Genomic DNA, 25,184 nt, shown 5'->3' with positions numbered 1-25,184 from the left:
TTCTTCAGGTATTTCAACATTAAATTATTATTAGTCTACTGTAAAGTTCACGCATTGTCGCTTAGTCACATTTGCCTTTCAAGCTTCGATATGGTCGTGAACACGAAATTAATTTTAAAATATTTATTTTGGTATAAGTGGAAAATACTGTTTTAATTACTAATATGAAGTCCTGTCATTTTTTTTATTGTTCTAATGAATGGACGAGCTCACGGCCCACCTGGTGTTAAGTGGTTACTGGAGCCCATAGACATCTACAACGTAAATGCTGCCACCCACCTCGAAATCTAAGGTCTAAGGTCTCCGTTTTTACGGAACAACGACTGCTCCGCCCCTCAAACCGAAACGCATCACTGTTTCACGGCAGAAACAGGCAGGGTGGCGGTACCTACCCGTGCCGACTCACAAGACGTCCTATCACCAGTAACTCACAGACGTCCTACAATCAGTAAGCATTAGTAGTGAGTTCTGATTTCGCGAAACCGCAATGTAAAAGCTGAGAGATAACAAAAGACCCTGAATACAAGCCATTCGCTGGTGTCACTGCCAATATATTGCTGGTTGTAAGAGGTGGACGGAAAGATAGTCCACCTAGGATAACAATGATGAGCAAAAACATTGCTTTTATCACTCAATGTACTCTTTAAATCACACACTTATGGATCTATTTTTAATTTTTGTGTTTTAGGCCATTTTTGTCAACATGCCATCTTTAATTAAAAACAGAATCTTTGGCTTAACATTAACTTTGAATACTTTATCATGGGCTGGACTGATACTGCGAGATGACTACACGAAGACTCAAAGAATTATCATGAAAGTGTATGGCGGGCTGGTTTTCCTGTATTTATTTGGTGCGTAATATATTACAATGACAATGTAAAATGATGAGCTACGAGATCAATCGTGAATACGGTCAAGTCCAGCTGTGTAATTAACCCAAGAACAAGGAGTCTCCTAAGTCGCTCACAGGTGATCACCGTCGCGCTGATGACCATCATCATCAAATGATGTCCATCAACAGCTATATCAGAGGCACAGTCAAATCCTCCGAGAGGCAGTGGGGGTGCGAGCGAGTAGCATGGGTATGGGTAGTAGTATGGGTAGTAGAATGGATCAGGCGATCGACCGTTCCCAATGGAGCCTCTGGGGTCAAATGATGATGTTAAAATAAAGCGGAGATCGTGTCACTCAATTTTGGGTCAGGTGTGAGCTGTTCTACCAAATGGAGGAAGCCGTATGCCAAAGCGAAATCATAAAATTCTTATTATCGAGCTTTTTTTTTATCTATTGCTTAGATGGGTGGACGAGCTCACAGCCCACCTGGTGCTAAGTGCTTACTGGAGGCCATAGACATCTACGACGTAAATGTGCCACCCATCCTGAGATATAAGTTCTCAGGTCTCAAGTATAGTTAGAACGGCTTCTCCACCCTTCAAACCGAAACGCATTACTGCTTCACGGCAGAAATAGGCAGGGTGGTGGTACCTACCCGCGCGGACTCACAAGAGGTCCTACCACCAGTAATTACGCAAATTATTATTTTGCGGGTTTGATTTTTATTACACGATGTTATTCCTTCACCGTGGAAGTCAACCGTGAACATTTGTTGAGTACGTATTTCATTAGAAAAATTGGTACCCGGGTGGTGGTACCTTATCTAGCGGGCTCACAAGATGCCCTACTACCCGTAACATAATGTCATATCAACTAGTGTTCGCTTAATGACCGAAATCCGGCCGTAATCACAGATGTCTCAAGACTTAGATCCATTTTATGTACTAAGTTTGCTACCTTTGATTTATTTTTATATCAAATAATGAGGTAATTTAAGAGAATTGGATCAAGAATATCATCTTTTTTCGACTAACTATCCAGCTTTAGCAAGAAATTATCATCACGGTATTTTTTATTTTTTTTTATTGCTTAGATGGGTGGACGAGCTCACAGCCCACCTGGTCTTAAGTGGTTACTGGAGCCCATAGACATCCACAACGTAAATGCGCCACCCACCTTGAGATATAAGTTCTGAGGTCTCAAGTATAATTACAACGGCTGCCCCACCCTTTAAACCGAAACGCATTACTGCTTCACGGCAGAAATAGGCAGGGTGGTGGTATCCACCCGCGCGGACTCACAAGAGGTCCTACCACCAGTAATTACGCAAATTATAATTTTGCGGGTTTCATTTTTATTATACGATGTTATTCCTTCACCGTGGAAGTCAATCGTGAACATTTGTTAAGTACGTATTTCATTAGAAAAATTGGTACCCGCCTGAGATTTGAACACCTCTACCATTGCTGATGTTCACGGAGGAGGGAAGATGCTTGTCTACCTTCGATTTTTTTTAAAAACTACCACGTAATTTTCATAGATAACATGAGTAACTACGTTTTCCTTAATAGTTTTCACAGCTTATGTACAAATCGCGGACCTTGTTGTTATATGGGGTAACATAGATTTCATGACGGAGACATCTTTGATTCTCTTTATGCAATTAGCTGTGAGCGCAAAAGTATTAACGCTAATGTTGAAGTCTAAGAAAATTATGGAAGTCACAAACGAAGCTGATGCAATACTGAATTCTGAAAAGAAAGTGGAAGGCCAAAGGATTATAGCCAGGTATATACTTTAGTTCTATGAATTAGTTCTACTTTCACTTATGGTATTGGTCACGCGGATTTAGTAATGGGATGCTAATGAATTATTGGGATGGCGCCACCTTTGGAGTTTGTTAGTTACTAATTACCGCGACTATCCAAAGCGTGGTTCTACCCGATCGATCACGGTTTACCGCTAGCTGCCTAGATGGCGGCACTTGTATATTGTGTGGTGCTTGAGCTTACGAAAAGCTACGTGAGCTTCGTCACCCCCTCCCGCCGCCCGCGTGCTTCCATCGCCGACGCCCGCACGACAGTCACTGGCAAGGTCTACAGGTGAGTGCAAGTTCTTTTAATTTATTGCCATTTTATTGCTGCTTCCGTGTAATCATCCGCCCGCCCGCTCGCTTATGTGTATTTAATTTATATCTTTAGTTTGATTACTAGCTTTGTTTACCGCTATATAGTTTTACCGCTCCGCTAATTATAAGTGACAAACATTTGTCACATACCGCTTAGGACGGCTATTTACACGCCTTTCTACAACCCCGCTTTATATGCTCCCGCCGCAGGAGGGCTATTTACACGCCCCCTTGCTACCCCATAGTTTGGTCCTGCGAGCCTGGATTAGATCCAGCTTAAATTTTAATTAAAATTAGAATTAATTTATGATTACCCCCATTCGCCATTTTGTTACAGTATTGTATTGTATGTAAAAGTTAATTACATTCATCGCTATTAGTAATAATAACTCGTAACCGCATATTGAATTATATTTATTAACGTAGTTCATTTAGTGTTATTTTTTAGTCAGTTATTTCAAAACTTCATTATGGAAAATAGACAACTAAAGAAACTTATCGCGAAGAATAATTTAGTATTTGCACAAATTAATGATTTATATAATAAATCAAAAAATATTTCGGAGTTTGATTCGGAATTAATTGAAACTTTTCTTGCCGAATCAGAATCGATTGATGACATGCGTGTTAGATTTGAAAGCAATTTGGATGATATCAATGATTTAAATTTAAAGCAAAACCCCGAAGTTGAGCCTGAATACGCAGCTTTAACGTCTTTTGACACGTTATATAATTACGTAAGACGCGCTCGTAACAAAATTACAATTGGTAATTCGTCAAATGTAATGAGAACTACCGCCGCCATAAATGTAACATTGCCAACAATTTCACTTCCTTCCTTTGACGGACGCTCTCTTGAAGGATGGGAAACATTTTACCAGGCTTTTAAAGCTAACATTCACGATAACCCGCAACTGTCTGATGCGCAACGTGTGCAGTATTTAATGGGCAAATTAACACATAGTGCATTAAAGTTAACCGCTGGTATAATACCCACAGGTGAAACTTATAATATTATTTGGTCGAATCTAATTAGTAAATATCAGGATAAACGAGCTTTAGGATGTCATTATCTGAATAATATATTAGATTTAAAAAATTGTTCACCTACCGCAAATAGTTTAAATATGTATATTGAAAAAATTTCATCTTCGATTGCCGCTTTAAAACAATTAAATTTGCTTGATTTGACTGATTTTATTTTATTACAATGCTCACTGAGAAGGTTGGATCCTCAAACTTTACATTCGTTTGAAGCATCGGTTCGTGGTATTGAAATACCCACAACTGAAATGTTTATTGAATTCATACAGGATCAAATAAAAATATTAGAACGCTCTGCACCGAAATGTAACATAGAGAAATCTAAAAATCACAAATCGTTTATTTCTAGTAGTTATAATGACCCAGTCCGCACTGAAAGGGTTAACAAACCGGTTTCGTTATCTACGTGCGATCTTTGCTCGAGCTCGCACCACACGCAGTTATATCGTTGTAATGAATTTAAAAATATTATTTCACCGCAAGAGCGTTGTGATTTTATTAAATCGCACAAGGGTTGCATCAATTGTTTAAGCTTATCGCATACATTAAAAGCATGTCAATCAAAGTTAACATGCAATAATTGTAAGAAATATTATCATACTTTGTTGTGTTTTGGTAATAAACGGGCGAATCGAAAAAGTAAAAGCGTACCCAGTCCATCGAATGACTACGCTGATATGGACAGGCAGGTCAGTCGGTCGCAGGTACATGGAATTCCGAGTGATGCCGCGCGGCCCGATTACGGTCGGTCCCAGGTTCAATCTCAACCTGTTGTTCAGAGTTACGATCATCATGATGCCGCTTCGAATACTTGTTTACACTCTAACAGAACGATACAACAACAAAATAATACGACCGCTACCACGTTGACTCACAGTTCGGAAATAAAATCGAATAGTAATATTTTATTATCAACCGCTCAAATATACGCTCACTCGAATAAAGGGGAACGTAAAATAGTTAGATGTTTAATAGATAATGGTTCCCAAAATAATTTAATAACTGTCAATTGTTGTAAATTACTTAAATTACCGATTATACCTTTAAATAATTCTTATATTAGAGGTATTGGATTAACCGCTCGCCCGATTCACGGATATGTTTATTTAAATATTGAATCTAGATTTTCTCCTAATAAATATTATATTCACGCTTTAGTAGTAGACTGTATTAAAGATAAATTACCCGCTTATTTTATAAATTCCTCAAATATGAATCATATACGTAATTTACCGCTTGCCGATTCAAACTGGAACGTTCCAGGTGTGATTGATATGGTGTTAGGTGCTCAGTTATTTCCATATATATACTTAGGTAATCGTATAGATACCGGCTCACTAGCGCCACCTGCCGTAGAAACAACCTTCGGTTATGTTCTTATGGGTGACGTACCTGAAGTGAGTTACACCGGCATTATGAAACCGCAACATGATAATTTTTCTGTTATAAATGATAATAATACCTCTTTGTGACTATCTAGTACAGTTTATATTGATAATCCACCCGCTTTCGAAAATACTGAAATTCATTCTGCATTCACTTTAAATAAAACTTTCTCATCTATAACGCATAAAGACCTTGAGTCATTTTTACATAAATTTTGGGAATTAGAGGAGATTCCTCATGAGCGTCATCAAAGCCCTGAGGAAGCCGAGTGTGAAGACAAATATATTTCTACAATTACCCGCGATAATGATGGCCGATATACGGTTGAGTTACCATTTAGTAGAAATCCCGCTGACCTTGGCAAGTCTTATGCTGTTGCTCACCGCCGTTTTCTTTCGCTCGAACGTAAGTTTGTTCAATTACCCTCACTCCGCGATGATTACGATATCGTTATACAGGATTACATTAGTAAAGGTTATTTAACTGAAATTAACGACACCGCTAAGGAAACCGATAACGGTTATTATATATCGCACCATGCAGTTATCCGCCCAAGCAAGACTACCACTAAACTACGTGTAGTTCTTGATGCTAGTGCTAAAACATCTAGTGGACTGTCACTTAATGACGTCTTGCATACTGGTCCAAATTTACAGGCAGACTTATTTTTGCTTTTACTCCGCTTTCGTTTGTTCCCTGTGGCATTGTGCGCTGATGTGGAACAAATGTACTTACGCATTAGGGTGACCACAGACCACCATAAATATTTAAAAATATTGTACCGCTTTAAAAATGATAAACTTCGCATTTTCGCTTTTAACTGTCTGCCCTTTGGTTTAAAGTCATCACCTTATTTAGCAATGCGTACTATACGTCAATTAGCATCAGAAGAATGTTATCGTTATCCAGAAGCCGCTAGTGTAGCTGAGTCTCAATTATATATGGATGATCTCGTCACATCCCTACACGAAGATATTTCAGCTATCAAACTATCGAAACAACTAATTTCACTCTTTAAATCAGGAGGTTTTAATTTAACAAAATGGGCAAGTAACTCCACTGCCTTTCTTAATAGCCTTCCAGAAACGCACCGCTCTTCTGTAAGCTTCTCTGATGATGCTAATAATACCATGAAAGTTTTAGGCCTTGCATGGCTTCCCGCTAATGACTCATTTTTTATGACGAGCTCAAACACTAATGAAAAGTGCACTAAAAGAACAATATTATCTTTAGTCGCACGCTTGTTCGACGTGCTTGGTTTGGTTGCTCCAGTTATACTGTTCGCTAAATTGCTTATTAAGGAACTCTGGAATTCTAAAATAGACTGGGATGATACACCTCCAGATACAATTATTTACCGCTACTCTTCACTTGTGAAAGAGCTTCCATTGCTTTCAACTATCGCAATACCGCGCCATATTGGAGTTTTTAAAGACTGTGAAGTAAATATTGTTGCATTTTGTGATGCAAGCTTGAACGCTTACGGTTGCGTTGTTTATTTACACATTACAGATCCCACAGGAGATATTACTTTAAGATTATTGTGCTCAAAATCAAAGGTTTCTCCGGTTAAGATAACTACATTAGCTCGCCTTGAGCTTTGTGCCGCTCTTGTTTTGTCAAAATTAGTTAAACTTATTTATAACGCTTATAATTCTTTACATCCTATCACCGCTATATACGCTTTCTCAGATTCTACAATTGCTCTTTCTTGGATTAAATCTTCCCCGCATAGATGGTCAATATTTGTAGGAAACCGCATCGCTCAAATTCAGGAGAATTTATCACCTGACCGCTTTTTTCATATTAATGGTAAGGAAAATCCTAGCGATTGTGTGTCACGAGGTCTTTTACCGTCACAAATTATTAATAACTCGCTTTGGTGGCAGGGTCCTTCTTGGGCCTGCTATCCTATTTCACAATGGCCTATTGAACCTTTTGTACCTTGTAAATCTGGAAGTGACCAACCTGAAATGAAAAAATCTGTAACACTTACCGCTTTAACTGTTGTCGAAGATTCCCCAATATATCAACTTGGGTTGAGAGTTTCGTCATGGTCAAAACTTCTTCGCTGTGTTGTTTATGTACTTCGATTTATAAGAAAACTACCGCGAAACAAGTTTGTAACCGCATCCGATTTAAATACTGCTGAGAAAGCTATTATTCGAGCTCTTCAAGCTAAATATTTTGGTCATGATATTGCCAGCATTAGAAAATTAGATTTACCTTCGAAAAATATTCGTAAACTTAGTCCATTTATTGACGAAGATGGAATTTTACGTATTCAGGGTAGACTTTCGAGCTCTGATTTACCGTTTGAAACGCAACACCCCGCTTTATTGCCAAAACACGATCACATAATAAATATTATTGTTGATTATTTTCATAATACAAACTTGCACACTGGTCCGGACCTTTTGATGTCCATTATTCGTCAACGCTTTTGGATATTGTCCGCTAGAAACGTTATAAGAAAAAGAGTGCATATGTGTAAATCATGTTTTCGAGTATCACCTTCACACCCAACTCCCATGATGGCTGACCTTCCGTCAAGCCGTGTAATGGAGGCCAAAGCTTTCTGTCACACGGGAGTAGATTACGCGGGCCCATTTAAGATAACGCTTGTACGCAAACGTGGTCATCATTCACAAAAGGCTTACATTTGCCTGTTCGTATGCTTAACGACAAAGGCTATACATATTGAGTTAGCCTCGGATTTGTCAACGGACTCATTTCTTGCCGCTTTCAAACGTTTTATATCTCGTCGAGGTCCAGTTTCTTTCATGTATTCAGATAATGGCACTAATTTTGTTGGCGCAAAGGCTCAGTTAGATGAAATGTATAAACTTCTAGTTTCAAATAATTTTATATCCGCATGGAATGATGAATTAACTAAATACCGAATCATTTGGAAGATGATCCCGCCTCGGGCTCCACATTTTGGAGGTTTATGGGAATCAAACATTAAATCCGTTAAAACTCATTTAAATAGAGTAATAGGCGCACAAATTCTCACTTACGAAGAGATGTTAACTGTGTTGAATCAAATAGAATGTCTTATGAATTCCAGACCTTTATGTCTTTTATCCGCAGATCCCAACCCCGAAATTCTCACACCCGCACATTTTTTGATGTCCACTCCTTTGCAGTATTTACCCGCGTCTGAATTGTCCGCAAATCAGATGAGTCTAACTAATCGCAAAGCGTTGTTAGATAGTTTGGTTAATTCCTATTGGAGGAAATGGAGATTAGAGTACCTGCATACGTTGCAAGTCAGACAGAAGTGGTGTACATCAGATAACCCCGTGAAGGTTGGGACAGTAGTTCTTATTCATCAAGATGACATTCCACCGCTCCGCTGGCCACTTGGAGTTATACAAGAGGTGTATCCAGGTGCCGATAACATTATACGCGTTGCTTTGGTAAAAACGAAATCTGGATTTCTTAAACGTCCAGTTGTAAAATTATATCCGCTACCGCTAGAATAAATTAGAGTACCGCATGTCATCAACCGCTTCAACTCTACTCGTAAACATTCATGATGGCTTATTATTAATTAAAATTTGTTTCTTTTCAAATAACTTCCCGCTATTTAAGCTTTATGCTTCCTATCTTAGTATCTTTATATATTTGTTGAAAGTCCTGCGAACTTTCAAGGCGGGCAGGATGGTCACGCGGATTTAGTAATGGGATGCTAATGAATTATTGGGATGGCGCCACCTTTGGAGTTTGTTAGTTACTAATTACCGCGACTATCCAAAGCGTGGTTCTACCCGATCGATCACGCTTTACCGCTAGCTGCCTAGATGGCGGCACTTGTATATTGTGTGGTGCTTGAGCTTACGAAAAGCTACGTGAGCTTCGTCACCCCCTCCCGCCGCCCGCGTGCTTCCATCGCCGACGCCCGCACGACAGTCACTGGCAAGGTCTACAGGTGAGTGCAAGTTCTTTTAATTTATTGCCATTTTATTGCTGCTTCCGTGTAATCATCCGCCCGCCCGCTCGCTTATGTGTATTTAATTTATATCTTTAGTTTGATTACTAGCTTTGTTTACCGCTATATAGTTTTACCGCTCCGCTAATTATAAGTGACAAACATTTGTCACATACCGCTTAGGACGGCTATTTACACGCCTTTCTACAACCCCGCTTTATATGCTCCCGCCGCAGGAGGGCTATTTACACGCCCCCTTGCTACCCCAGGTATGGTGTAACGGGTGCTTTGTCCGTTATGCCCATTATCGATCCGTTATGGAGGGTTATGCTAATAGTCACTATGCTTGATAGACGGTCTGGTGACAGTACTATGCCCTTGTAGGGTATTCCATTAAGGCATCAGTAGATCCCCAGGAAATAATGAAAAATAGCCAGTTGTGAACACTTAATACCCCAAGAAGATATATCCCACGCCGCGAAAGGAGAAATCCTCCGAACATCCGAGTAATGGGATACGCTTCTCTCTCGGGCTCTATCCAGGCGGGGCTCAGATGCTCATTTAGTGAGTGAATTTAATAGTCTCACATACGCCCACCCGCCCTTTTACTTACACGCGCCTCCTTGGTGCGGGAAACCGGGAGTAAAAAAGTGAAAGCTGGAGAAAGGGGGGTGGCGCATTTACGTTGTAGATGTCTATGGGCTCCAGTAAACACTTAGCACCAGGTGGGCTGTGAGCTCGTCCATCCATCTAAGCAATAAAAAAAAAGAAAAAGAAAAAGACGAAAATAACACAGAACGAATTCACAAACAGATACAACTTTTTAATATTGATGTTAACAAATTGATTACAAAGATTTTCTTACAGCATTGACAAGAATACGACCCTGTTTTTAAAGTATTACGGTTTTTTCGTTGCATTTACGATCATATGTTGGTTCATGGGCGAGAATACTAGCACATTTTTCATCCGATCTAAGTGAGTAATGTTTTTTAATACAGTAAAATGTTTACATTCGTGACATATCATCATCATCATCGTAATTATCTGCAGCACTAAGTTGCGGCTGGGCCTTAGCCTGGTCCAGCAATTTCTTCCAATCCGATTTATTCATGGCTTTCCCTATCTAACTTATCACTCCCAAGTTCTTTGTGCCCTGTTCGCTCTCGTCCAAAGATCTGAGCTTGCGCCTAAGTACTTATTTCCATAGCAAAATTGGTACCTACCTATTCCAGTTGGAAGAACTGTCTGGTCCGTAACTGAGACTTTCAACGCTTCGCTTAGCCGCTTCAACGTAGGACTTAATATAAACGGGTTCGAGTTGGACATACTATATATTTCTACAACGACCCGTTCACACCGTCTGTTATAAACCTGATCTGATATGATACCGGTAAGCGCAGCGTTGGGCATCCTCTTGCCCGTTGGACCGATGACTTGCGGCGATATGCTGGCAAAGATTGGATGCGGAAGGCGGAGGATCGTTCATTGTGGCGGACTATGGGAGAGGATTTGTTCATTGTGACGGACTATGGGAGAGGCCTACGTCAAGCAGTGGAGAAATACAGGCTGATGATGATATGAAAGATGTGGCAAACAATGGATAAATCACGTGCATCATGTTATACTTCACATATACTCGTAGTCTTCTTAGCGTTTCCCGGTCTAGTGCCAGGATCCTCTTTTCACCTTAAGCTCCTCCACTTGGCCCAGTCTTCGGCATCCGTCTGGGTGATAATATTCTCCTCAATATCCGCCTTTACCACTTCCAACCATAATTTCTTTCAGCGACCTTATGTGTATGTATATCTATACTAATATAAAATCTTTTTTTTTATTGCTTAGATGGGTGAACGAGCTCACAGCCCACCTGGTGTTAAGTGGTTACTGGAGCCCATAGACATCTACAACGTAAACGTGCTACCCACTTCGAGATATAAGTTCTAAGGTCTCAGTATAGTTAGTTACGACGGCTATCCCACCCTTCGAACCGAAACGCATTACTGCTTCACGGCGGAAATAGGCGGGATGGTGGTACCTACCCGTGCGGACACCCAAGAGGTCCTACCACCAGTGATTACGCAAATTATAATTTTGCGGGGTTGTTACACGATGTTTTATTCCTTCACCGTGGAAGTCAATCGTGAACATTTGATGAGTACGTATTTCATTAGAAAAATTGGTACCCGCCTGCGGGATTCGAACACCGGTGCATCGCTACACACGAATGCACCGGCCGTCTTATCCTTTCGGCCACGACGACTACAAAGTGGTCTACAGTGGTTTTTACGGATGTTCCGTTATAACTACTGAATCTTGCATACGATTGACTTCAAATTTGGTATCCATGTTGAAAATACATGTACTAAATGGATAGGCTAATATGTATATGAGTGTTGGACTCCCTAATAATAATGACAATAAATAATAATGTAAATTTTAAATGCGCAGCGAAGCGGACGAATATATATATATACTTTAAATAAATAATAATTATCATGACGTATTTCTAATATTTAAGGTACCCATTCAATGAATTGAAATCACCGGGGCGTGAATTTGCATTTGTACATCAGGTAAGCAGTATCCTGTCACCTGTCCTGTGAATTTTTGGATTTAATTGCCTTAAATAATAACATTATTTTTAATAATAATTTTGAACAACTCACACATACGGGCACCCGGCTCCAATTTAGGATTCACTGTGTCATTGATACCAGAGCCTGACAAACATACTTATATGCATTTAAATATATTCATATACGGATAACAAGCACTCAGACACAAAGCTAACATACCTGTTAATCACATAATTTTTGCCCGATGCATCGAACCCACGACCCTCGGAACAATACTCAGGAGCGCTAACTACGGAACCACTGTATAGGGTAGATAAGGGACCAGCTTAAGGCTAACACGGTGCTATAATATGGTTACCGGAGTTGACACGCCTCACAATATTCTATCGTTTTGCGTTCATAAATAATGATAGCTTTTTAATAAAAAATACATTTCATCTTTTTGCTATTATAATTTAATATAAAATATTGGTGGCAAGTAACTATTCTGTTAGAATTTATAAGAAATCTACCCTCAAGTGTTTGCTATTAACGACTATACAAGAAATAATCTCATTTTGTTGGTATTGTCACGCGCTGGGGCTAGGGATAGATAAAACTTTCACCGAAGTACAAATTAAAACTCTATTTAACACTTAAAACACTTTAGGCACTCTTTACAAATCGCAATTCACTTCTTCCGCTTCATTTTAGGTGTTCCGCTCACTGTTTCGCTTCGAGTTTTTTTGCTATAATATGATAATAGATGGCGTTACACTTCTCGAGCGTTCTCGATATTACTAGTTCTTTTGATTTTCGTCGCTGCGTCGTTTGATGACAGATGGCGTTACTCTTACCGGCGTAACAGTTTTAAACGCTCAAGCACAGCATAAAAACCTGTTCGCTTATCAAAGTTTGCCTGAAGTGGGAGTCGTATCCAGAACCATTAACCCGGCAATCAGATGCGCTAACTACTGCGCCATCTGATCATTCTAAGCCCAATTTCAAAATATCCAAATCTAAAAAATGGAACAAAGCCAAAATGATACACTTTACTCATTATATTTTCTTTGTTCAGTGCATAGTAGTGATATTTACGGGGTCTTTTGACTTCAATGTTGACATCATCATCATATCGTTAGTGGCTGTCTGCAGATGTAGACTAAAGCTAGTGGCTTTGTCATTGCGAAATCTTTGTTTGGACATACCGATGAACAAGAGGGTAAGGATCTGTGATTTCTTTAATAGGTCAGAAAGACGGATATATTTTAAATTGATCTGTACTGCTCTTGTAGAATCTGATCACATCAGACGAAGAAAAAGTCATTACAGAAAGGCTTCGTAATATAATTTCGCAGCATAAGCGCGCTTTGGACGCAGCAGAGGCTATCAAGCATTACTTATCCGGAGCTCTGTTGGTACAACTCATGGTGTCCATAGTAGTCATCTGTACTACGGCATATCAACTGGCTGTGGTATGTTATGGTCTATTCTTTTCCTTTTTTTTATTCGCTTATTAAATGGCGTATCTTTTTGCTCATAAACAAATGTAATGTAAGACAGAGACCAAAGTGGGTATATAATAATAAGGACTTATTGTATTTGTCGGGTTTGACTCAAACATCAGGAATGAAACTGAATTTATTACAAATTTATAATGCGTTTCAAATCAGAATGTGGGTGGAACTGCGCCATATTGTGACGTCATAGCTGTCAAATCGAAAAAAATAGGTACAGTCAGTAAAAAAAGGTTAGGAATTTTTTAATATTAATTTATAATCCCAATCTTCGAGCTTGCCGATTCCACTCATCTCACTGCTTGAGTAATCATCATTACCGTCGCCCATCCATAGATTATAAGGCCCGACAGTGTTGCATTCTTGATTTTTAAATAGGTGTTTTTTTTTATATAATATAATCTAAATATCTTGTTTAATTTACCTCGAGCAGTGCTCAACATATCCAGAAAATTATATAGGTGTGTATGATTAATTAAAACTAAAATTAATTAAAACTAACTAAACTAAAATATTAAGAGTCTTCATAATTAGACAAAAAAAATCACTAAAAAATAGAAGATTTTCTTTGTTTGTTGTTGTCCTGACTTTTTTATCCATTTTTTTTTATTGCTTAGATGCGTGGACGAACTCACAGCCCACCTGGTGTTAAGTGGTTACTGGAGCCCATAGACATCCACAACGTAAATGCGCCACCCACCTTGAAATATAAGTTCTAAGGCCCTGCCGCCGATCCACGTATTAACACGCCCCCTTCTGCCACCACCACCAGCCAAAGCCAACGAAGCGAGGACAGTGGTAATAAAACCAGCCGTGCCAGCCATTTATTTCTACCCAATTTTTTTCTGACAAATAAAGGAATTCGTCCATACACTGCTGGTTTTCGTCGCATCAATTATAATAAACTATTGAAGGCAATGATAATGATAATAAGAAAGGCGTCAGTAACGCTGACATCATCATTTTAAAAACGCCATGGAAGCCAGCTCCGATGGATACCGTCATCTAAGTACATTAAATCGTTTGTAGAAAGTCGATGACTTCGGTCATCAGGTACATTCATCTTGCGAATGAGCAGTGACTTCTATAAAGTCAAATATAGCTTTGACCATGGTATTAGTTACATTCTTGCAAAGCTTACCTTTCTAATTGAAACTTGAATTTGATTTTACAATAATCATTCATTACCAACATTGAAGACCCTTTTCAAATTGAGCTGTGTTTTTTAGTTAATACACTGATAAGAATCATTCAAAGGACATAATGAACTGTTAAGGGGGGTTTATATATAATAATAATAATAATAATAATGGGTGAAACAATCAATATGAGATGGTTGTTCCATCCGCGCAAGCAACCAGCGCTAGCCGAAGGTGTAAGGCACCGTGCCGAGCGGCTGCATGGCCTAGGGCGCTAAGTCTAGGTCGTGAACGGTCCCCTTGGAGTAACTGGCGACCCTCCACTGTATTCTAGCCTTCTGCAGATATGGGGCTCTCTCTGCAGCGACTGTCAGACCCCACATAAAAGCCCAACGATGAGTAAAACCTTTAAAACAAACCAAAGATCTGACTCGTTAAGACCACTTCAGCGGGTCGAACCCCCATCATCATCACCACCGGGAGGCTTGGTGCCTGCAGAGTCCACAAGGACTCCGCAACAGACACCCGCACTCGGTGGAGGGCGGCGCATGCGATGGACCCGTGAACAAAATTCCAATGTCATGCGCGCCCACTTTGGGGCTGTGGGGGGAGAAACAGGCGGCACAGGGCGTCGAGCAAGACTGCTTCGTAATTTTCAAGCGCTTGAGCCATCGCTGACACACATCACAGACCAGAACCTAGCCGACCGAGTTCGTTTCATAATGCGCTCTAACATCTTCAGCGCAAACGAACTCGAACAACTACGACTCGAGGCTGTCCCGGCCTCCTCTCTTGCACCAGCTGAAGGACGTGTGTCTATCGCATCTATGCAGGACTTAAATGTCGGCGGTGCGGTAGACACTGGTTATCAACCATTGGCTGCTGACGGAGGGGCGGACGGAATAGTTTCCCAGGACAACGAGCAGATCAGGAGGATTCTTGAAGAGGCGATTCTGGAAGTGCGTGAGATGCCTCTCGACGCGAGACCCCGGATCCCCAGAATAGCTCAGAGTCACCATAGTCGGAGTGTCGTTGAGGCCGTTAACGAGATGCTGCTTCCATATTTGGAGAACAGCAGCAGCCTCACTGATACGAATTCAATCCTGTTTGGCGCCGCAATGGCAGTATGTCGGTATATCGGCGCCAAGCTCCAGCCAAATCGGCAGGTGACAGCTGCCGACGCTCAGCGTGTGAGAGATGCCGAGCCTGCTTGGAAGCGCAGAATTGAACGTCGTATCAGTGACGCTAGAGTCCTTATCGGCAAACTGATTAGCTTCAGGACGGGCAACACGAGGCCGAGAGTCTTGCGGTTTGTCAGAATTGCGTTTGCGGGGTGTGGCTTAGGCCCTGCAGTGCCAAATGCACAACAGCTGGCAGAACGCATAGACCTCCTGAAGCAGAAGGTGGCTGCTTGGAGCAAGCGCATCCGGCGGTACTCGGAACGAGTTCAAAGGTATCGCCAGAATCGCCTCTTCGTGAGTGATCAGAGGAAGTTCTACAGGTCCCTAGAACAGGCCAATGTTAGCGCCGTCACCGAACGTCCAGCTGGACAGGAGATGGTCACATTCTGGCGCAACTTGTGGTCAAGACCTGTGGAGCATGTGGAGGGCTCCTGGATGCAGGTCATTGAGGACTCGTGTGTGGGCATACCACCGATGAGCCCGGTTACTATCAGCAAAGGTGATATTAAGGCTGCAGTCTGTAGTTCTTCACACTGGAAGTCTCCAGGCTGCGACGGACTGCAGCTTTACTGGCTAAAAAGTTTCCGGGCTTGTCACGAAACCCTCGCCAGACAGTTCCAGGAAGCCCTAGATACAAAAGTGCTCCCCACCTTCCTCACTACTGGGATCACTCACCTCATTCCAAAATCGGAAAGTACCGCGGATCCGGCACAGTACCGGCCAATAACGTGTCTTCCTACCACCTATAAGACACTGACATCCGTTCTGGAAACTAAGATCTCACACCACATAGACAGCTATCGAGTACTGTCTGGTGCCCAGAACGGGTGTAGGCGTGGTAGCCGCGGTACTAAGGAATTCCTCTTGATCGACGCGGTAGCTGGCCAGCAGGTCAAACGCAACCGACGAAATTTCTCTGCCGCCTGGATAGATTATAAAAAGGCATTTGACTCGATCCCCCATACATGGCTGAAGAGGGTCCTCGAGCTGTATAAGATAGACGATACAGTTCGAGACTTCCTCGGTGCCTGTATGGGGCAATGGAGTACAATGCTTAGTCTATCCGGTGTGCAGCTGTCGGCTGTAGAAGACCGAATAAAGGTGAATCGGGGTATATTTCAGGGTGATTGTCTGAGTCCATTGTGGTTTTGCCTGGCCCTGAATCCTCTCAGGTCATTACTGGAGGCTTCGAGGACAGGCTTTCAGTTCCGAAGGGGGGGCTTGAAGGTGTCCCACTTGTTCTACATGGATGACCCAAGTTGTACGCTCCTCATGCTGCAGGCCTCAGGCGACTGCTTGACATCACTTGTGATTTCAGTAGTCGCATTAGGATGAGGCTGGGAGTCGACAAGTGTGCGGTTCTCCATATAGAGAGAGGGAGCATAGTCTCATTGGATCGTTTACCTGTATCCGATGGGATAAACCTTCGGGCACTCTCCGAGGGAGAAACATACCGGTACCTGGGTATGTCGCAAAATTTAGGTATTGACGTTGCGGTCGTCAAACAGGCTGCATGCGACGTGTTTTGTGAACGTTTGACAAAAGTGTGTAAGAGCCTTTTGTCGGGCGTGAATAAGACAAGGGCGTTTAACGGCTGGGCGATGCCCGTCCTGTTGCATACCTTCGGCGTGCTCAGGTGGACTCAGACCGAACTGGATGCCCTGGATAGAAAAGTCCGCTCAATTATGACCCTCCATAGGATGCTCCACCCGAAGTCCTCGGTAATGAGATTGTACATTCCGCGGAAGTGTGGTGGCCGGGGCCTACTTAGCGCCAAGGTCATGCACAACAGTGGAGTGTGCAGTCTCAGGGAATATTTCCTATCGAGGGCTGACAGTGTGATGCACAGAGAGGTCATGGAATGCGACAAAGGACTGATCCCGCTAGCCCTGGCCAGAGACGGGTGGCAATCACCGGCGGTACTCAGTACCTCTGACCGTGAGGCCATATGGAAAGGCAAAGAGCTGCACGGACGCTTCTTTCAGGCACTGCATGAGCCCCACGTGGACAAAGAAGCCTCCGTGCACTGGCTACGATTCGGTTACCTCTTTGGGGAAACCGAGGGTTTTGTCTGTGCAATACAGGATCAGGTTATCAGGACGAACAACTATAGGAAGCACATTCTGAGGGATGGGACAGCTGACATCTGTCGATTATGCCGCCGACCGGGTGAATCCCTCAGACATGTCACCTCTGGTTGTTCTATGCTTGCTAACACTGAGTACTTGCACAGACATAACCAAGCAGCCAGAATCCTCCACCAAAAGCTCGCCCTTAAGTATGGCCTCATCGAACAGAGGCTACCGTATTATAAGTACCAGCCGGACGCTGTACTCAAAAACGACCGTGGCAAGCTCTACTGGGACCGGCCCATCATTACGGACAGGACTATTCTTGCGAATAAGCCTGATATCGTGCTGATGGACCAGACGGAGTCTCGGGTATTTCTGGTGGATATCACCATTCCCTACGACGAGAACCTCGTGCGGGCCGAGGCAGATAAAAAGACCAAATATTTGGACCTGGCGCACGAGGTGACCGACATGTGGAGGGTGGTATCTACAGAAATAATCCCGGTAGTTGTGTCGGTGAATGGTTTGGTCCCTAAAAGCCTCTCAAAACATCTCGAGAGGCTTGGTCTCAACAAAAAGTCGGTGGTGGCCCAAATGCAAAAGGCAGTCTTGCTCGACAATGCCCGTATAGTTCGCCGGTTTCTCTCCCAATAGTCCCTAACGCTCCGGCCGATTGTTGCCCATCTCGCCGGAGTGTGTCCTGCCGTCTACCCAGGCGTGGCAGTGTTTAATACACTATAATAATAATAATATAGCCTTTTATTCAGATCCATATTACAAAATTATATGACTAAATATAATATTATATAGAAAACTTAAATTTTATTTAAGCATTTTTTACTATTTTTTTAAATACGATTTGTTACAAATGGAATCAAAAATACAAATGTTACAAATGGGCTTATTAAAATTTAATAATATATTTACCTATTTTTCTTAATATCCTGTTAAAGTTATTTCACTGTTTGTTCCAGAAAAAATCAACTACTATGCAATCGCTGACAATGGCTGGATATCTATTTGGAACATCATTGGAAGTCTTCTTATTTTGTTATCAAGGGGAATTCCTTCGTGAATCTGTACGTATTTGGACATTTCGGACAGTTTGTGCCTCTGATGTCGATATTGCACTAGATAATCGGAGGAGCAGTACCCGGTCCACTTGGTCTAGTTGTAGTTCATGGACATCAACAATGCCAGGGGCTAAAAGCAAGTTACTGCCAATAGCTTAACCACTTTAAAACATGTTCGAAGAAGGACATATTGTATACGAGGGTGATGGTATGCCTTATATTTCGGGAGCAGTTGCTTCGTGCTGCTGTGGGACTTAACGTTGTCTGCCTGCCGTCTACCGTTCCCTGCCGCGCTACTACCCAGAACGATAGGCTATTCAATAGGCTTTGGTTGTCGCTGTTTCCCTAATTTCGTGTTTTTGTATTTGTTTAAAACCAGTTGAAGTCGTTGTGACCTAAGGGTTAAGACGTCCGCTGCATTCATGTTGAGCGATGCACCGATGTTCGAATCCCAGGCGGGTACCAATTTTTTTAATGAAATACGTACTCAACAAATGTTCACAATTGACTTCCACGGTGAAGGAATAAAACATCGTGTAACAACCCCGCAAAATTATAATTTGCGTAATCACTGGTGGTAGGACCTCTTGGGAGTCCGCACGGGTAGGTACCACCATCCCGCCTATTTCCGCCGTGAAGCAGTAATGCGTTTCGGTTTGAAGGGTGGGGTAGCCATTGTAACTATACTGAGACCTTAGCACTTATATATCAAGGTGGGTGGCGCATTTACGTCGCAGATGTATATGGGCTGCAGTAACCACTCAGCACCAGGTGGACTGTGAGCTCGTCCACCCATCAAGTTATCAAGTATGTTCAGACATTGAAAAGGTGCATTTCACGAATGGTTGTCGCGAAAAATTCTCAAAAATGCCTCACGTAATTAATGTACGTCTGCTTAGCACTAAAGCCGGAGTGTTAGGCCACACGAATTTTCCCGGATCCGATTAATCTAACGATATGAGCGAGCAGAAACACTCTTAGCATTTCGCCTTTATATTAAGTAATTCGTCTTTACGTGTGTCGGTCAGTGAACTGCTCCTAAGCTGCTGGACCGATATTCATGAGTGGTGGCGCTGTGATTACATTCCAGGCTATCATTCTTTTCATTTTTTTCATGAGCAGAGTGAAGAAATCGCAGACGCCGCATATGAATGTCCATGGTACACTCTCACTCGACCCTTGAAAAAGACACTGTTAATAATCATGACGCGAGCACAGAGACCCGCCACACTCACGGCAGGTGGATTCGTGACTTTGGACATAACCGAATATATGGCGGTTAGTTTGATCTCTAATACATAGTCTATAGAACACAACGAAAGTATGTCCGAAAAATCCTTAAACAAAAATTTAATAAATTTAATGCAACAATGGGTATATCAAGCCGGAACGTGGATATAAAAGTATCTAAGTTATAAATAGTAGTTTCACACAAAAATTAATTTATTATTTATTTCAACCGTTCGATGACATCCCTGAATTTATACAACAAAAGTCCGTTAGACTGTTTATTAAACTAAACGCGTCATAATGAGATAGACTACAATAAGCTTATTTCAAACAATAAATACGGTACCACCCTGCTTATTTCTGCCGTGAGGAATTTATACTTTTCGGTTAGAAGCGTGGGGCACTGGGGGTTAGAAGGGGTTGTACTGTAAAAACCGAGACTTAGAACTCATGCCCGAAGGTGAGTGGTGACATTCACTTGGTTATTTTTTACGGGCTCCGGTAACCACTTAGCACCCGGTAGACCGTGGGCACCTCAAACCTCATCTAATCAATAAGATAATCGCATCATTTGAGATGTGTATTTTTTTTAAGCACGAATCATACGGTACCTTACGTAAAACATATTCCAAGGGTTGGCAGAATAATAGTTAGCGTTACCATGTTATGTTCTTTCTACTTATTTGGGAATCTTTGTTTTTCATCGAATCAATTTCTCTATCTAATAGAAAAATATCTATAGTTTTCGAGTCGAACTACCTTTTTTAGAACACTCTGTGCTCAGGCCAGTGCCTGATGCCAGTGAATTCTTTTATAGCAATGTCAAAGATGCTAGCCTTCTAAGGCGCTAAGCATCACAGTTTAGTAACATATTATATTTCGCTATCATCCAATCATTCATTACCTGCTCTTCAAGCTCGCTGTATATCTCTCAATTTAAATCTTATAATAATAATATCAAGTGCTGGAGTTTTATTACCACAAGAAACTCCCTTATGTATATCAAGCCGGTACACTCTGAATATAAGTACAACTCGACCAAGCTAAGTTTGCACCTCGCTGCAATGCGGCGGTCCGCCCGCTTCCCCGCTCACCTTCCCGCGATCGCCCTGTCGCGTCAGTACGGTTAGCATGTTTATCGCCGACACGCGTCATACGAGTTTTCGTCTCCCTATACGTTGTATTTAAAAATTTTTAACTGTTCTTGTTAGATTTTTTGTTAAAGTTTAGTTATATTATTGGACTATTTTTGTTAAGTTTTTGTTGAACTGTTGTTACTGAACGCTTAACCTTCATTTTTTTTTACTTCGAGAGGATTGTTGTGGGCGACAAAATGAAAGGAAAGGTGATACACAGTGAACGGAGAAATATAATTCTGAAAAAGAAACATAAAGGAAAATTATTACTGAGCAATTGGGATACAAATTTAAAAAGTGCAAGAACACCCGGGTGGTCTTAATACAAAAACCCGATATCGCTATATTCTAATGTACCTATGTATAATATATTGTTAAAAACAATAATGCAAAGTAAAATCTAAAAAACATTTGTTTACATTTTTAAAGTCATTGCGAGTCCTTTTTTCAGACCGTACCTAAGCGGCAGTGTGACGTAATCGATGCGAGGTGCAAACTTAGCTTGGTCGAACTGTATTTTCAAAATCAAGCGACGCATGGCATATCAACGTACTTTTTGTCGCATTGTGATTTAGGGAGCTATGAGCTTTAAATCGAACGAAAATTTTGTGGGATTTATTTAGAACTAGAGGTCCCGCAGTAGTCGAAATTCGACTATAATTAATTGGAATTGTAAGTTTGTACACTATTTTGATTGTATTTTATACTTCTATAATCACAAATTTCGCCAAGACTACACTATAAAAAATATTAACAATAAATATTAACAAAGACAAACAATAGTTAATCTATTCTCAATTTGACAACAGACGTCAAGGACAAAAGTTTGACAATAAATAGTATGCATGCGTGTGTGCATCAAATACATGGTATGTAGTGTGTGTAGTGTTTTCTTTATTGTTTAATGTAACTTTTATGCATTATTTAAAAAAAAAATTAGCATTGTGCAATTCTTCTCTATATTCTTTATAAGTGTGGAAAATTTCATACTCCTCCGTCCGCGTAATTTTCGTAAAAAAGGATACAAAGTTTTTGCTTCACGTATTAATATATAGATAAACAATAAGGATCACCCATGACTCTTTGTACCGATGCGATCTAAACTACTCGTTTTCTAGAACAATCACGTGTCCGAGGTGACATTGTCGTTTAAATGCGATTGAGGAAAAATAAGTGAAAAAAAGAGAGATAATCGATTTGTAAACTGTTTGCATGAAATATGTATGTACTGTTCGGCTGGATGGCTCGCATAAATAAAATAAAACTTGAATATTATGAAATATCACTATTGGAACGAAGTTCCTTACGGCAGGCTTGGAGGGGATAGGGATTTTGCTGCGCGACCGAACTGAAAAAAATGTGATAGTAAAACCGTAAAAAAAAATCCGTGGAAAAAAGTGCGTGGAATAAAACCGTTAAATGAGACGTGCGCAGGCGTGACCGTCGCATACACAAGCGAGTAGTGTATAATACCTTTCTCTTTCTCCCTCTTTCTTTTCGTTCTCTCATCCATTCTCTTTCTATTTTACGTAATTTATTATTTCCTAAAATACTGAATTTCCGAAATACTTTCCTATACTTAAATAAAAACTAATCAGCAAAATTTAAGAGAAAAATCAAGAAAACCTACATAAAATTGAGCACGAATTTTTTTTTGCAAATTGTGTCGATTCTACATTAGCCGAAGGAACTTCGTTCCTACCTGGTGTACCACGACACCACATCTTTTTTTTTATTACTATTTAACTTCAGCACTCAGAAACTAGATAACTGGATTAACCTAGCAATTATTTAACGTTTCAGATAATGAAAGCATCCTACAGCTTTTTCACGGTTCTTCAACAAGTCAGCGAATAAGATAATTCATATCAAAATCTTAAGTTTAAAAGAAATCTACACCATCGCACTAATTTCAATAATTGTATACAACTTTATCTACTTACACCTAAATCTTTTTTAACACCTTAATGCCTAACATTAGTATTATCAATGAGATAACTTCTGTGGCAATTCTTTCAAGTTCTTTAAAATTACAAAAGACTAGAGGTCGGACATACAGCATGCCACACTGGACGTCAGGTCAATGACTGCTATTTGGTTCGTGGTTTAATCTGATCATACATGGTTCTTTAAGCTTATGTGTTAAACTTCTACGTCCCCAATGGGCTAGTCAGCCCAACAAACTACTTACATGATCGATTCCATGCTAATAGGGCAGTGAGACTGACTTATTAACGAATGCATTGCAGGGATGTTGGATTCGATATTTTTTACAGACGCAGTGCTTTGCATTCCATTAAAAAATTACTAATAGGTAGGTAGTTGTTTTTTTTTATTGCTTCGATGGGTGGACGAGCTCAAGGCCCACCTGGTGTTAAGTGGTTACCGGAGCCCATAGAGGTCTACAACGTAAATGCCGCCACCCACCTTGAACATGAGTTTTAAGTCTCAGTTTTTATAGGTAGGTAGGTATTTGGACATGTGGCCTTTATTAGTTTCATTCGTTTTTGGATGGCAGGATAGCATTCTGCCCAGGAGCCTTTTCATGTAAATTCTTTTCATTTTAATAAGCAAAAATATTTGAAATTCTCGTCTAATAAACATTATATTTTTATTCAGCTAAATAAATATTTTGAATATTCAACTGGTTTTTTTATTTATTAATTATCAAAGAATTTTAAGTGATTGGCAGCCTATAAATCATATTTTCATTATAAATAGCTGCGCGAACCCACTATCGAATAAGTTGACGTAGACAGGTAGGCGAGCAAAGGCTCAGCCAGGAGGGGTGGGATTAGCTAACAGCTGCCCGAGCGCCTCCAAAGGAGACCTAACAACTCAAGAGCAGCTGCTTTACGAATGCATCTGCTAACGGATCGGAATCGCGACCCGCTGAGAAAATCAAGCGAGAAACTCAGCGGGCTGATATATGGATTAAGCGTGCTAAGTATTCAACGAAGCAACTTATAAGGGCGAATTCCTCACCCGGCCGTTGGCACCTTCAGCCGTTACAACATTTGTGTGACATGTGACTTCATGTGTTTTCGGATCCATTCTAGGCCCAGGTCGTCGTGTAAATCGACGTTTCCCACAAACCACGGAGCTCCGACGGCTAGCCTGCAAAAACGGGATTGTAGGGATTGGAGGGTGTCTGTGTGTGCGGGCCGCGTGAGCGAACATCACACTCGCGTAAGTCATGACGGGCCTTATGCAAGTTTTGTAAAGTGTCACCTAGTTCCGAAGGTACATTTTACTCCGATTACAAATCATGGGGTGGAGTCCGCCGAGAATAAACGTGGCACGGCCGCAAACTGATTAACTGAATAACAACCAGGTACTTGACCTTTCTGACCCAAGGTCTGGGTTGGCCGAAGAGGGTGATCATATGAGTGGGAGTATTATCGTGAGCATGAGATTTCTCCTCCTAATCTGGGCGGAAATCCGTGTGGAGTTTCCCCTTTGAAATAGCACCGCTGTGCTTATCGGTGGGTCTGGTGTCTATGCGCCATTTCCGGAATCACTGTACTAGGGTTACGACTGCGCTCTAGAGTTTCCTCGCGATTAGGGACTTGTTTCTACTTGAGTAGTAAACGGACGTGTCGTCGGCGAATAAGGTGACTGGGAAACGACGTTAATAAATAAACTAAATAAGAGTGGAGAGAGGACAGAGCCTTGCAGGACTCCAGCCGTGAGCGGTCGCGGTGAGGAGCGGGTTCCCTTGACTCGATATCGAAAAGAGCGGTTCGACAAGAGGTCTCGTATGATGAGCACGAGACTGTCCGGCACGCCCATGTTTAAAAGTTTGAAAATCAAACCATTGTGCCAGACTTTGTCGAACGGTTTCGCGACGTCGAAGAAGAGGGCTCCCGTATAGAACGGTTTTTGTCGGTTAAGCCCTTCAAGAATGTGCTCCGTGATGCAGTGCACCTGTTGTACGCATGAGTGATTT

The 25,184-nt window shown here is 41.3% G+C and overlaps 1 protein-coding gene across 1 annotated transcript; it reads left to right on the top strand.

Annotated features, from left to right (window-relative positions):
- The first annotated feature begins 703 nt into the window (after positions 1 to 703).
- Positions 704 to 23,092, top strand: Or-57 (olfactory receptor 57). The gene is given in 11 exon segments (NM_001166153.1): positions 704 to 714; positions 716 to 736; positions 739 to 854; positions 2,409 to 2,625; positions 10,197 to 10,307; positions 11,851 to 11,905; positions 12,966 to 13,109; positions 13,183 to 13,362; positions 18,771 to 18,875; positions 19,992 to 20,147; positions 23,039 to 23,092. Coding segments are annotated over 11 exon segments (1,170 nt in total).
- The last annotated feature ends 2,092 nt before the right edge of the window (positions 23,093 to 25,184 follow it).

The sequence above is a fragment of the Bombyx mori genome, chromosome 16, assembly GCF_030269925.1.
Source record: "Bombyx mori chromosome 16, ASM3026992v2".
NCBI classification, from domain to species: domain Eukaryota; kingdom Metazoa; phylum Arthropoda; class Insecta; order Lepidoptera; family Bombycidae; genus Bombyx; species Bombyx mori.
Note: the sequence above shows the minus strand (reverse complement) of the source record. Positions and strands in the feature narration are given on the sequence as shown.